At 36.6% G+C, this 15,400-nt stretch overlaps 1 protein-coding gene across 1 annotated transcript in view; it reads left to right on the forward strand.

Annotated features, from left to right (window-relative positions):
- Positions 1-217: 217 nt before the first annotated feature.
- TYR (tyrosinase) overlaps positions 218-15,400 on the forward strand; it is a gene marked incomplete at its 5' end in the record, with an annotated part of 52,710 nt that continues 37,527 nt past the window's right edge. Inside the window, 2 exons of the mRNA XM_084533506.1 lie at positions 218-1,036; positions 11,230-11,446. Of these exons, the coding sequence (XP_084389632.1) occupies positions 218-1,036; positions 11,230-11,446 (1,036 nt within the window). The remainder of the gene's footprint in view (positions 1,037-11,229; positions 11,447-15,400) is intronic.

Consider the following 15,400-nt stretch of genomic DNA (forward strand, 5'->3'; position numbering starts at 1 on the left):
TGATAATCAGATTAACTATGAAGTGTATTCTCTGTGTAAATGTGCCCAGGGTAGGAATGGGGAAGGACATTGTAGGGTGTAGTGTAGCAGAAGTCAGCAGTGAAGCGTTCTCAGCAGAAGGGAGAAAATTCTTTCATACCCAGGACATTGCAGGGGTCAGAGAGGGCTCTCCATGCACTGAAGCATAACACTGATGTTCTCCTGCTGTTCTGTGAGGATGTCTCTGTTTGCCATGGGTTTCCTGCTAGTCATCCTTCAGCCATCCACCGGGCAGTTCCCCAGGGCCTGTGCAAACACCCAGAGCTTGCGGAGGAAGGAGTGCTGTCCTCTCTGGGATGGAGATGGGTCCCCTTGTGGAGAGAGTTCCAACAGAGGGGCCTGCCAGGCCATCCTTCTCTCTCAGGCTCCACTGGGGCCACAATTCCCTTTCTCAGGAGTGGATGACAGAGAGGACTGGCCTTCTGTGTTTTACAACCGGACCTGCAAATGTAAAGGTAACTTCATGGGATTCAACTGTGGGGAGTGCAAGTTTGGTTTCTCAGGACTCAACTGCACTGAAAGGCGACTGAGAACAAGAAGAAACATCTTCCAGCTCACCAACAGTGAGAAGGACAAGTTCCTTGCCTACCTTAACTTGGCAAAGAACACCCCCAGCCAGGACTATGTCATTGCCACCGGCACATATACTCAGATGAACAACGGCTCCAACCTCATGTTCAGAAACATCAACATGTATGATCTCTTTGTGTGGATGCATTATTATGCTTCTCGCGACACACTCTTAGGTGGGTCCAATGTGTGGCGGGACATTGATTTTGCCCATGAAGCCCCTGGTTTTCTGCCTTGGCATCGTCTCTTTCTGCTGCTCTGGGAACGTGAGATCCAGAAGATAACAGGTGATGAGAACTTCACCATCCCCTACTGGGATTGGCGAGATGCAGAGGACTGTGTGGTCTGCACGGATGAATACATGGGTGGCAGACATCCAGCTAACCCTAATTTACTCAGCCCAGCATCATTTTTCTCCTCCTGGCAGGTAAGGACAGGACGAGGGGAAAAGATGGGGAAGAAGAAGAAGGGGAGGACAAGGGGAAGGGAAAAGCTGATTGTGTCAGAACTATCCTACCTAACTTTAGGTACTTAATTGAGGTGCACAAGCTGGAGAGAACAAATGATTTTACATGGACTTGATCTTCATTTAGAGCTGTTCATTCATCTCTCTGTCTCTTCTTTGACTGTAGGACTTAGACAGCTTAATTAAGAATAAAAAGTTAGTCTAGAAGGAAGAAAGTCATGGTTTTGTGTCCAAGCATGACCTCTAGCAGGCTAAACAGGCTCAGGTCTTCTGAAGCAGCCAGCAAAGATTAAAAAAGGATTTATGTATGCAAGTTGCTAGCATGTAACCATTGCAAGACAGCTGGTGACTGAATAATGGAAATAGAAGAAAACAGTTCTCAGAGGCTCTACCCCTCTCCGGGTGTCTTCCTCCCTGCAAGTGTTAAAAACTATCCAATTAATCTTGTCTGCTTTCAACTTAAATAAACAAACAAATAAATAAGTAGTCTTTAGAGCATGGAAGAAACAGCTGTGTTATTCTCCTCTGTAGCTTAAAAGAAAAATAAGAAGTGATCTCTGTTGCTCAGAGGAACTAAGAAATAAACTCAATAGCTATTCCTGCCACTTAAAAGCACTGCAAGTTAGTCCCTAAACCAAGATTACTGTATATATTCACCTAGGAGATATAGTTGATATTTACCTAGGTTTCATGTATTTGAACTGTGCTATTCTAACAACGGAGGCTTCTAGATGTTTTTAGCCTCTTGCTCATTGCTACCAGTGCCTAGTGACATAAGCTTCCATAGACATATACAATCTTGACAATAGAAACAGTTCCTTCTGGTGCTGAAGTCTATGAATATATTGGTGTAAATCTTGCTTTGTTCTATTTATTTCTGTACCAGTAGCCTAAACGAAGGTTGAGCAGTTTTAGTGATTTAATGAAAAGTGAAAGAGATACAAGACAGCAGCTCTCAGATTACAAAGCAATGACTAACAGGGCTTAATGTACTGGTTTTCTGTGTTTAATCTTGATTTGTGTCCCCTAAACAACATAGACTGTGTCTATACCTGTAAACTCAATTATTCCTGGGTACTGTAACATACCTATTTTAGGACATTCTTTGGCATACATTTTATATATATTATACAAATATATGTAAGTAAATATATATATATATATATATATATATATATAATATATATATATTTATATGTAGTTCTACCCCAAGCAGGTACTTTTCAGGGACCATTTCTGGGAGATTGTTTGCATATAGTTAAACCGTTTGGGAGACAAAGATGGGTTTGCTAGCATAGACGTGGATTGTTCTGTGCCATTTGGTCCTAGTGCCTGGGAACATTCCTGGCCACATTTAATTCACCAGTGCAGGCTTAGCCATAAAATGCATATAGCCAAAACCATGTATTTTGATCCTATATGTAAAGCTTCCACTCATTTCTAACAGTATTTATCTAGATGAACTCTACTAATTTAATTAGATTGCATTACCGGAATGAAGTGGATCTGATGTTGTTCAGTGCTAAACTAAATAAAGAGTTACACGGAAATGGTACAAGTGTTAAAGTGGAATAAATGAAACTGGAATTGAGCTGGCTACCTGTGTCAAGTGAAGCTATCAGTGCAATACACTGGATGAGATAACCAAAGTTATCTCATCCAGTGATAGGGAGACAGGGACTATAAAGGAATCAGCAAGTTGCAAGAAGTGTTTTCTAAAAGCCCTGGAGGGATCAGATAATTACGTGTAGTTTACTTTTTCAACACTATTATTAATCATATCCAGATTCTTGGAATTTCTCCATCCTTGTAATAAATACACAGACACCTTACCAGTGGTAATGAATATATTTAAGAAATAGTATGTTTATAACTTCTTATTTAAGGTCATTGTCACAAATATACTTGGAAAATAATTGCTTTTTTAATGACATAAGTTGATTTTAAAATATATTTTTATAACTTTAGTGGGCACAACAATGAAAATTGTGCTATATTTAAAACATATCAATGTCAGCATGTAAAAGCACCTAAGTATTTGCTGAAACTCTCCAAGTAATTTCTGCAAATTGTTGCTTATCACTTACATTTTTCAGTCACTTCTGGAAATAATATACTTTCATCAAAATTTCTGAAACAGGATTATAAAAAATTTTAACTTCAAATAGTGACATTCCCATTTAACTTCTTCTACCTGCTGCCTTATTTAGAGAAAGAATGAACGAGATAGATCAGAGCTGCATTTTCAGTCAGTTCAGGATGAAGATACCACACAAACTGATATTTATTTATTGGCCTTGAATTCAAATTTAAATAATAGCATATGATAGAATAACTTAGTTGATACAGTTCCTTCAAGTAGCACAAAATAAGAGATCAGAATCTCACTTCAGAAAATCAAAAGGGAACAAAAATAGACTTAGCTTCAGCCGGAAAACAGCCATAGACTTGCTGCAGAATATGTTGACTATCCAAGCTCTGTAGCAAAGAAAAAAAAAAAAAAAAAAAAAAAAAAAGGAGGAGGAGCCAAATATGTGAAGGAATTTAGGCTTTTATAAAACATTCAAAATAAAAAGAGGGCAGGAGAAACCTATTCAATAACACATCTATTATATGGTATCCTTTTATAATTTTAAGTCTCTTTCCAAAGCATAACAAAATAATGTTTGTTACATTAGGAAATTCTGCACAAGATGCAGTTATGGATTTATTTAAAAAAAAAAAAAAAAGCAAAGTGCTTATTTGCAGAAAAGCATCTCTCTCTCTTTTTTTTTTTTTTTCTTTTTTTTTTAAGCCCTAAAGAAAAGAGAAAATACTTTATTCCATTGAGAAGTTGCCATGGCAACATGGATATCCGTGAATACATGCTGAAATTCTTGCTTTTCCCTTACTTTTTCTTCGGCATGCTGCTGTTACCATTTAGCTGAGTGAATTATCTGTCCCCATTTTTCTCATGTTTGTTATCTAAGTGAAACTTTTGATTTCTGACTCTGTTTTTACCAGCAAGACTATCAGAAATCATTAGTGTTTTTGTTTGTTTGCTTTGTTTATGTTTTAGGGTGGGTGGGAAGGATTTTTTTATGCTTTCAGTTACTTGTTTGTGATGATTCAAGTGTTGCATTTAGATTTATTTAGGACTGCATGACACCTACTAATGCTTTACCAAGTTTTGCAATTCCATGCTGATTTAACAGAAAGTGAAGTGGCAAATACAGATTTTCCATGACATTCTGAGAGGGTTTTTTTTGTTTTTTGGTTTTGTATTCATTTGTATAATTATTCAAGCTAATGGATTTGCTAAAGAAAGTTATTATGCCTCACTTAAATAGCAATAGATGAAATTCTGCTCTCCACTACACCAGAGATAATTTGGAGAAATTACTGAAGTCAATGAAGAGTTTTCTGCAATTAAAAGCAGAACCTTTACATTGGAAGTTAGCATCAGAGTTTTGGGGTTCCCCCCATGTGCTGGAGAGACAGTGAGGGAAGTGCTGCTTTAGGTTTGTAATAGTGGAAACAAGGCCACACCACTGGCTTCATCCCCCTGAATTTTGTCTCTTTCAAAAGAAGAGTGCCTTGAGAGAAGTAATTATACCGTGTAGAGAACTGTCTGCTCTCAGCCGCACTGGTGTAAGCCTGGAGCCAATTCTTTGCTGCAAGCACCAAGAATTTCCCTTAGCACTTCATTCCATATCACCCTGCTTAGTGATATTTCATATCACCCACTTACACAAACACAAAGCTAGGGAACAAGTTACACAAATAGCAAACGGATACAAGGCTCCTGAACTAATAATGGCAGTACTTTAGATCCATTACCTGGAACATGACTTCATAAGAAATATGAATTTCAGCTATTCAGGTGCAGTTATTTAATTCTAAGCACAGTTTACCAAGGAACTATAATAGTCTGAGGGGAATGTTTGAAGCTCTGTTTTCTGTTCACCATTAAAAGGGTTAACAAATTTCAAAAATATAAACACCAGAAGCCAACACTTCTTAATTCTTACACCAGCCAAGCCCTACATCCATCTGCTTGTGGACAGCTGAGTATCTCACAAATTATAACATTCAATTTTTATTGCAACTTATAGGTTTTAGTGTCATCCATAGGCTGGTAAATATATGTATATATATGTGTATATATATATACATATATACACATATATAAATAAATTAAAAAGCCCAAATGGAGCAAATAACTATTAAAATAGAATTTATCAAGACTGATCTCATGATATGCTATCCTCCTCCCCCCAGGGAAGTGGAATCTGCACCCAGCAGGGACAAACAGTTGATCATCCTCTGCCTTTTTATGTTATTATCATCTGAAAGTAACTCCTGTGCTTCCATGGGATCATGGATGGCTAAAAGCAGAGTTTGGCATGTACATGACACTTCTCTAAAATATAGCCACTGTTGATCAGGAATTGTGTAGTGTGAAAAAATAAGCATATTCCAAGGTATAGAAAGAAATAGCTAAGGAATTTCACAAAAAAAAAAAAAAAAGATTTTGTTTTGTTTTGTTTTTAATAATGCACCAAAAAAAGAACTTACCTGTAGAAAGATGGGTTTTTGAGAATTTATGTTAGATGTGAATACAACAACTCTAACAGGGCACAGCTTGGAGACAAATAGAGATCAGGGAATCACATTCTGTCAAGCCATTATATTTCATCTGTAATTGACAGCAGAGTTTCCTACTCCACCCAAGCACCATTCTGAGGTGTTGAACCAGATGTAAATTATCCACTAGTTTTGGGCTGCCTCTGAGCAGAGATTAAACTCAGCCAGCCTTTCCTGAAGGATGAGAAAATACCTTGGAGGGCTCGGGTTTGTTTCAGTGCTGTCACTTCATGTTTGTCTCATCTCTTCGAAGCCTGAGTTTTGTAGCTCCTCCAGTAAATGCTTATGCTAGAAAGGTCACAAAGATAATTACATTTCTTTAAAGTTTAACTTCACATTTTATTTATTTATTCATTTATTTATTTAGTTTGCCTGTTTTACTTTTCAATTCCTGGTAATATTCAGGAGTACATGAAGATTCAGTTATAAAGACACACTGTCTATTACAAACCTTTTGGGCTACTATAGGTACAACACCTTTTAAAGTTCTACCTAAAAAAGTGATATCCCAAAGTATAGTTGTACAGTTAGTTCTATTGTAGATCATTTGGGGATTTCCTTGTATTTTTCTCATTTTGTGATTACATTGGCTTCTGCATGCCACTTAATTAGGATTAGATCATGCCAGGCCCAAATGCAGCCAAAATAAATAATTAATTAAATAAAAATAAAAAGTTAACCTCTTTACAATTGCCACATGTTTTAAATCTGGAATGAGGGCTGCACTTTAATGACATTCCCAAGCAAGAACATGTGAATAAATGGAGAAAGACAGAGCAGAGAAAGGCACTGAACCAGTACAAAGTCTCTTTCAGACACATAATGGGACCCAAGGCTCCGATTTAGGCATCTAGACTTGTTATGGGACAAATAGACACAGGGGAGTGCAGCAAAGAGGACTTGGAAATGCCCACATCCCACCCTTGGGAGAGGCAGGATGTGTCTCACAGACAAGCAAGTCAAGTGGTTGCTCTGGGTGCACTTTGAAGTACATATGTTTAGGCTAGATTAACCTGGAGCATAACACCATGAAAACATGCTGATAGAGCTTCTGGAGAGGTGTGGATTTGGGCTTGGTGAACTTTTGGGTAGTCCTCTGTGGAGTCAGGAGTTCGTCTTGATGATCCTTGTGGGTCCCTTCTGACTTCGGATATTCTGTGCTTTGATTCTATGCTACCCATATTGCAGGTCCCTATGAGCACAGATCATACAAAGCAAGCACAAAGAATTTGTCATCAAAACCCCCAAAGCTTTGAATTTAAAAATAACAGACATAGGACTGAACACTGCCAAAGATTCCTGTAACACAATTCCTTTTATTTAGGCACAGGGTCTGGTCTGTGTAAGCAGTATCATACTAAAAGACAAAAGGGTTTCCCATTTGTGAAAAGGTGTGAGACAGCTGCAACAGTTCCACATGCTTACAGTCTGTTTTCTAAGAAATGATACAAAGAGCTGTGCTAAAGATCTCAGCTGCAGTGCACCAAGGGATTTTTTTATTATTATTTTTTATTTTTTTGGGTGCTACGAGGCCCAGGAATGATGCTGCATATTCTGGACTGCCATCTACTGGCATTTTCTCTCCTAGCTACTTACATACGCTGATCCCCAGAGCATTTTGCTATTTCTCTGGAGCATGTGGATTTATGAATGCAGAAGAGCAGACATTCGGTCTGAGTATGAAACTTTTTACAGGGTGAAGAGATAAATTTGCTCAGGACTGTTCCAAAATGGAATTAGAAAAAAAAAAAAAAAAAAAAAAAAAAAAAAAAAAAAAAAAAAACACGTGTTTAAGCAGTGTTTTGCTACCAGAAACACCTACTGAATGACAAGAAGGCAATTATGTGACCTATTTTGTGTAAACTTTATGCAGATTAAATCTAGAATAAAAAGTTTGATTGGCCTTTGTTCTGTTACAACTTACACAACACTTTACTGATGAAACAGCAAATAATAGTTTCAGGATAGAACCATATTTTGTAATACCTCAATTATACCTTTCTGGAAAAGCATCCTGGCTAACTTTATGGCCAGCCTTTAATTTGTAGTGCAGAACAAATGGCAGAAGGGCACAGATAAGCATTTTCATTCCTTCCCCTTATGCTGTTATTTCATGAGCATGAGTTAATGGATACCTTATAGCATCTGGCTTCTGTTTGGTTAGTCAGACAGTTAACAAGGGCTACACTGAGACATAAATTGAACAATAACAAAATAAATAGACATTTATAAGCCTCATAACATTAAGAGTTGCATTAAATCACGCTGAAACAGATAAACAAAACACTGGGGAAATGTTCCTTTTTTTAGTATATTTGAGCGCATGCCTGAAGATTGCCCATCTGAATATTTGAGTTTTGAAGGCAACATGAGATTCCTCTTTAGAACGCAACAGGGATGTGTCTCCATGGTGGTGGGAAGAGGATGAAAAGACAGGAGATGACAGGGCAGAGAAGCCAAAAGAAGATCTACATAAGGACTGGAGAAAACAGAGCTAGACAGAAAGCTTGCATGCATGTAGTTTCCAAGCCAAATGCAGATTGGGGAATGGGTTGAGATCCACCAGCCAAGACTCACTTGTTTTCTTCACTAGTGCATTTCTAAGGACATAGGACTGTCCATTCTTTATAAACAAATTACTAGAGCATTTCCTACAGCCTGAAACCCCTGTTTTCCTTTTAACTGTGTTGAACTACAAGAAAACAATCATAAAAACAACAGTATAGCTGTGCTTTGTGTTTATAAATGTAGGTCTTTCCATCTTGCTACATCTCCCTTCCTGGTGAATTCTGAAAAGAAACTTCTTAGAGCTGCCAGGAGGGATCGAGTTCTACACACATGAAACTCTGCTGGATAACCACCTATAGCCTCCAAGGGCATCTCACTAGTTTTAAGAGACTGGGGCAAATATCAGTTAAAAGAGCAGTCTCAATGGATAAATTTCTCTGATAAGCTTTCTTATCTCTTCCAAAAAAAAAATAAAAAATTATTCATGAGATTCATATTCATAGGAAGCTTATCACTTAAGAACTCCAGCTCCTTAGGAAATCTAGGTTATATCACCAGCTCTGTCACATATTTTCTGTGAATTTGTGGTCAAATCACTTAGAAAAAAAGATATTTCTTATCTCCTTCCAGTCATCCAAAAGTTCATTAGGCAGCAAGGCAGCAAAGCAAGTTGCTTTTGTTTCTGTCTTTAGTGACTTCAGAGGCACATCCATGCCTCCAGGGTGTGATTCAGCCCATCCTAATGCAGAAGCAGAACATTAAGTTGAACACTCTTAATTTTGCTTTCCTTGCTAACTGCAGTACAGAGACAGTTTTAACATTGATTTTTTTTACACATTTTCTTTCATTGACTTAATCAATGGAGAGAGTTTGGTACCCCTTAGAAGTAAGCACACCTCACCTACCAGACGTCTGGTTTCGGAGGGTTGAATCACAAGTGGAAGATGCCACTCTCTCTCTATTGATTGCAGAAGTTGCTCTAAAGCTCTGTTTCAATCCAGCAATTTGTACACAGCTACTGCTGGCAAAGTGAATCTCCCACTCAATTCTTTCACTAACAGAGAATCACATGTTCTTCTACCTCATTCACAGCAGAAATGACTGCTTTCAATAACTTTCTTCATTGTTTCTGTCCATGAAACAGGAACATATCTCTGGGATGAAAGAGTTCTAGAGGTTTTAGTGTTACGTATTTTCTCTTAAGATATATCACTCGATATTAAGACCTGTCATTTTTCCATACAGTTTTCTCAATAACCGCATTGATTACCTGTTAACCACAGAATCCTATATTTTGAATAGATCTCCGCTTGTTTGGAGCATTGTTTGGGTGTTTTGGATTTTTGTTTTGTTTTCAGAAAAAAATAATGCAAAGCACTAGATAACACACTTTGTTCAGACTCTCAGCCTCATCTGAGGTACATACGAAACATCTACTGGAAGTTTTGAGCGACCATTATTCTTTTTAATTTTTGTAGACCCCGTCAGCTGTGTCACAAGACAGGACCACCAAACCATCTAGTCCGATCTTCTCCTTGTTATTGTGTCATTATCTTTTCCTCCATCCTCCATTCTGACTGCATGTCAGGCAGGTTTTCCTGAATGTAAAGAAGAAATGGGTGGTAGTACCTGTACTAAGCGCCTACGGGTTTATTTTAGCAGAACATGGGGAAAAATTTAAAATAAAATAAAATAAAATAAAAATAAAATAAAATAAAATAAAATAAAATAAAATAAAATAAAATAAAATAAAATAAAATAAAATAAGATAAAATAAAATAAAATAAAATAAAATAAAATAAGATAAAATAAAATAAAAAATAAAATAAAATAAAATAAAATAAAATAAAATAAAATAAAATAAAATAAAATAAAATAAAATAAAATAAAATAAAAAAAAATATAAAATAAATAATGTCCAAGCAGCGGATGCAGTGAGAGCTAGCATATGAGAGTTCTTACGATGACCATGATATTTTCATAGTCATCAGAGGACCTACATCCTTAGGTAACTAATAAGTTGTGGCTTTTAAAAGATTCTGAGCAACACACAAGTAACACTGATGGTCCGTGTGGTCACTTTTAACCCATAGCAAATGTGAAGGAGTTTACAATTATCTGAGTATCATTTAAAGTAACATTGAGCTACTAGTTACTTAACTACTGATTTGAGCATTCTCAAAGTGGACTGGCAGTTTCCACTTCCAGTCATCTGATGGTCATCTGATTAATAATGACTTGTTATGTCATGGTACTTCATGAACCCAGAACATTTATACAAACAGTGCTAGATTCTGACAATATTTAATACTCATATCCCTCTTTCTGCCTCAGGTCCTTTTCCAATACCCATGACTATGGTACCTCAGATTCCAATATAAGTACGTCTCCATAATATTCCTGTGAGGAACGCAGTATTTTCCCATTCTGTACATGAAGTGTCATCAAAACATAGTGAAATTAAGTGATTTGCCCATTTAATCTGACAAAACACAGGTTTTTCAGAACAGAAGATAACTTTTTTTCATATTCCAAGTCAACAATTCTCTCCTTCCCACATGGGGAGACAAATCTGCAATTATGGCTTTGTTCAGTAGTCTGCTGAAGCCAAAAACCTCCATTAGCAACTGCAGAAGAAGATTTAACTCCATTTGAGTCCTGCTGCACTGGTTGGTAACACTGAATTTCACTTCAGTGAGCTTTCAAGTGCATAAATACGAACTGATGCCTTAGTCCATATGGACAGCTTCAGACACCCACAAATGTATTATTTCAAAATGTGCACCATTATTAGAGATGTCTTCTGTGAAATATATAATCTCATATTAAAATCATTCATTAATATAATTAAAATTAATGTATATTGTTGAAAAAAAATACATTGTACATTTCCTTTACTCCTGTCTAAATAATAATAATAATAATAATAATAAACAAAGTACCTCTTTTCTGTTTGTTTGTTTGTTTGTTTTTTCTGTTTTTACAACTGCAACTCTGCTAACATAAAGTGTTTTATACAGGTAATCTGTACTCGATCTGAAGAGTACAACAGCCAACAGTCTTTATGCAATGCCACTAGTGAAGGACCTATACTGCGAAATCCTGGGAACAATGACAAATCAAGGACTCCAAGGCTGCCATCTTCAGCTGAAGTTGAATTTTGTCTGTCACTGACTCAATATGAATCTGGATCCATGGATAAAATGGCCAATTACAGCTTCCGGAACACTTTGGAAGGTAACATATTTTATTCTGTTTTGCCATTTCTAACAGTAACTTGAATTCCTATAGGATTAGTGCCTTTAAACTTTATTTTTAGCTGGTTCCATGAAGCAAAACTAAAGGAAAAACTTCCTTCTGTAATAGCAACATAGAAAGAACCATGTTAAAGTTGATAAGAAAATAGAAACTGCAGGCTAGATCAGACCCTAAATCCATCTATGAGATACTGTGTCTGCGATAGTCAGTACCAGGCATAGAAATATAATGTTGCATAAAAAGAGATCCTCTAATAACCTACTTACACATGATCATAATCATGTCCATTTAGGTTACAGGACTGTCTTGGGGTCAACTTTATACCTAAAATGTTACCTTTAGTATCTCTTCCTAAAGCGTTTAGTTATTCCTCATAGTTATCAAACTACCCATCTAGTTATAAAGGTTCCTAATTTGCTAAGAAACATGGATACTTTTGTAAATGGAATAGTTATTCTTAATCATCTATCAACCCAATATCATTTGGATATTGCTAAATTGCTAATAAACAAGGATAGCACATTATAGCTATCAATAAACATTGCTTCTCTGCTGTATTATATAACTACTGAATCAAATAGGACATATTTACATCAATATTCCAGAGCTTTTTGCTTTTGTATTGTAAAAAATACAATATAGGTGTTGGTGTGAGGATAAGAAATCAAAGCTTTTAATATGTTCAGTATTGCTCTTAATGTAGTGTGGAATGCCATAAAGCTGTCTAGGGAGTGGGGGTGCAGTTAATGCAATTATTCCATTAAAAAAATAAATAAATGTGGAATTTGTGTGCTGAAGGCAAAAGAGAATATAGACATTGATTCCAGCTCTGGATATAGTTTTGCTTTCTACCCTTGAAAACAGAAAACAAGTGAAATATGACAAAGAAAAAGGTGACATGACTGAGTAGAATTTTTGTGCATTTTTCTCTATGAAGTATGTAAACAAATTCAAAGAGTAGAATAGAAAGAGTAGAGAAAAAGGAATTGAAGTAAACAAGTCATGAAGTAATGACATGCTGTCAGTATTATAGACAAAAACATAGCCATAGTCTTTGGAAGTTAAGCAGAGCTATGGATATGTTTACTGAGTGGGCAGAATCAAAATGGACTCCTCACTTTCAAAGGCTATATTTCAGTATCATGACTGCTCATTAAATAAGGATAATTCAGTACTTGCATAAAAAGAGGAAAACCTGTGTTTGGTCAAAGTTGAGTCTAAACTGACAGCTAAACAAAGCCATAGATCAAGTACAGCCCTTTGAAGCAAAAATATACAAATAACATTTCCATATTAAATCAACAGTAGCTATTTGAAGAGAAAAAAAAAAAAAAAAAAAAGTCAGTAACATTTGACAGAAATGTACCTACAGCTTCCAGAGAGCAGGAAGTTATTTTAGTTCTAAAATCAGAATCAGTGTTCTGTCTGAATAATTTATCAAACCCTTTCCCTATCATTGTCTCTTTGTCATGTTAATTTCATGGCAGTCATGGTTGATCACAGCTTTATTGCTGTCATCTGTCAGTCATACCATGGAGAGGGTCATACTTTAATCTGAATTGTGGCAATGTTACTGCATCTGAAAGGAGATCTTGTAGATCAAATTTTCCTCTAAGTTCTGTTCTGTTTAACAACCCTTCAGAAGCTGAAGAGTGTTCAGCTTTCTCCTTAGTGAGATGATGAAGCTCCATCTCACCTCCACAATCGTTCAGATGCACTAGGTAGGCACTGTTAGGTTCAGGTGGATTTCATGTGATTTAGACAATTCTTCCAACAGACTGGAGACAAAACTACATGTTACTGAGGAAGGACACAAGTCAAATGTTATCCAGAAGCTTAGGTTGTTACAGCAGCAGTGTATATTATCTTGGGTATATATTGCGTGGCTTCTGGATGCATCCATTTAGTCCAAAGCAGGGGCAGAGCAAATTCATTCCTGTCTTATTGGTCCATCCAGATGTGCCTTCCCTAGCATGCACCACAACCCTTTCAGAGCATCTGTATGATCCTTCATGTGATTCAAGGAGGGAAGAGAAGAGATGGAACTCCTTTTCTCTGGCAGTGAAGGCCATTTGCAAGTCCTAGAATCCATATGAAGGGAAACTGGGAGGCTGCAGAGAACCTCAGTAAGGAATGACTGAGGCAATGAATGTCTCCTCCTTAGAAATTTTGTAGACATGAAACCAAAAACCAAAACAATCCAATACTACAGTGCTCTCTCTGCTAGGGGAAATCCTGTTAGGTGACCATGTCCAGCTTCTAGTCCAGCTGCCAGTGCACTTACTAGATGCCTTATGGTTGTTTAACAGCCCAGCTTAAGGAGATCTACAGTGCTCAAGAGCTGTTGTGGAAGAAAATAGTGTAGAAGGCAGAAGTACTGCAGCAGAACATAACTACATGAAAATAACTCCTCCTTTTTCCTTTTAGCCTTATGGTATCTTTTATACTCAAGGACCTAGTCCTAAGATCTGTGGCTCTGTTTGTTTCATGAAAGGCATTTTTTAACCCATTCTTCTAAAAATTGATACTGAAAACTCCAAAAGAATAAGACATTCCCTTCCAGTACAACTACCATTTCCCTCCGTAGTGCTTCCATGGCGAAAGCTGTTTCAGGGTGGTGATTTTAGTTCACTTTAAGGTTTTGGTTTAGCTATTCCTTCCTTCCTTCCTTCCTTCCTTCCTTCCTTCCTTCCTTCCTTCCTTCCTTCCTTCCTTCCTTCCTTCCTTCCTTCCTTCCTTCCTTCCTTCCTTCCTTCCTTCCTTCCTTCCTTCCTTCCTTCCTTCCTTCCTTTTTCTTTCTTTCTTTCTTTCTTTCTTTCTTTCTTTCTTTCTTTCTTTCTTTCTTTCTTTCTTTCTTTCTTTCTTTCTTTCTTTCTTTTTCTTTCCTCCTTTCTTTTTTAAGTAAGACAAGGATTCCCATCAAAATCTTGAATCACTCCTTTTCTTCCATATATATAAGCAATTTTGAACGAGTCCTTGTTATAAGTGTAATGTATAAAAGGTAAGACACTAAATGTGTATTAAGTGGCCTCATGGTGTGAAAGCTCTTCTTACCTCAATATTCCACAAGGTTTATCAGCCATAAAATGTCTTTATTTCCATTAACACAAATATGTCTCAATGTACAGGGTTGGACCCCTCTGTTTGTTCTCAATTCATTAAGCATTTTCTTATGCTAATGAGATACATATTGACTTTAATAGTGAACAAACACAGAAAAAAATAATGGCTATGAACAGAATTAGGGTGAGGACTATAACTTGTCCAAATTGACCTACTTTGACAGCACTTTCAGGTTTTTGTTTGTTTGTTTGTTTGTTTGTTTTCCCAGGTACATTCCTAATTTGTTTTACAATCATTAAAATAGAAAAGTAGCAATAATTACAAAACAGAATTTCAGAACACTAGGCAGATTTTGTCCATCAAATTAAGTTTCCGCCTTCCTGTGTGCAGAAGAAGTTGTAGGGGAAATATACTACTAGTCTCCTGAATATTTTGAGAGACTTTTCTATTCCAATATGCAGCTAACTTGTCTATGGTATCACAGGCTGAAATTCCCCTGTACTACTAGAACTTTAAAGAAAGTGCTTTTGATTTTCACTCTTGGTGTACAACAGTATACAATAAGCACTCTTATAGCATAAGAGTGCATAATAATAGAACTCTGTTTAAAGAGGTCATGTAAGTTTTTGAAAAAGATAGGAAATAAAACATCTCTGAAAATATCAGCAGATTCCAGAGGACAGTAACCATGATATTACATTTCTTTCCATAAGAATATTTCATTAAAGCTAGTGATTGCTGGAGTGAAACTTTGCCCACAACATTCCATGATGTTGTGGTGATGAGCCTGTCAAAGTGCAAGCCAGACCCATCTCAATAGGTGTTTATCTGTGTTACTATAGTGATGAGCTTATTCCATCAGACATAGTA

This window comes from Aythya ferina (assembly GCF_964211825.1).
Source record: "Aythya ferina genome assembly, chromosome: 1".
Classification (NCBI taxonomy): domain Eukaryota; kingdom Metazoa; phylum Chordata; class Aves; order Anseriformes; family Anatidae; genus Aythya; species Aythya ferina.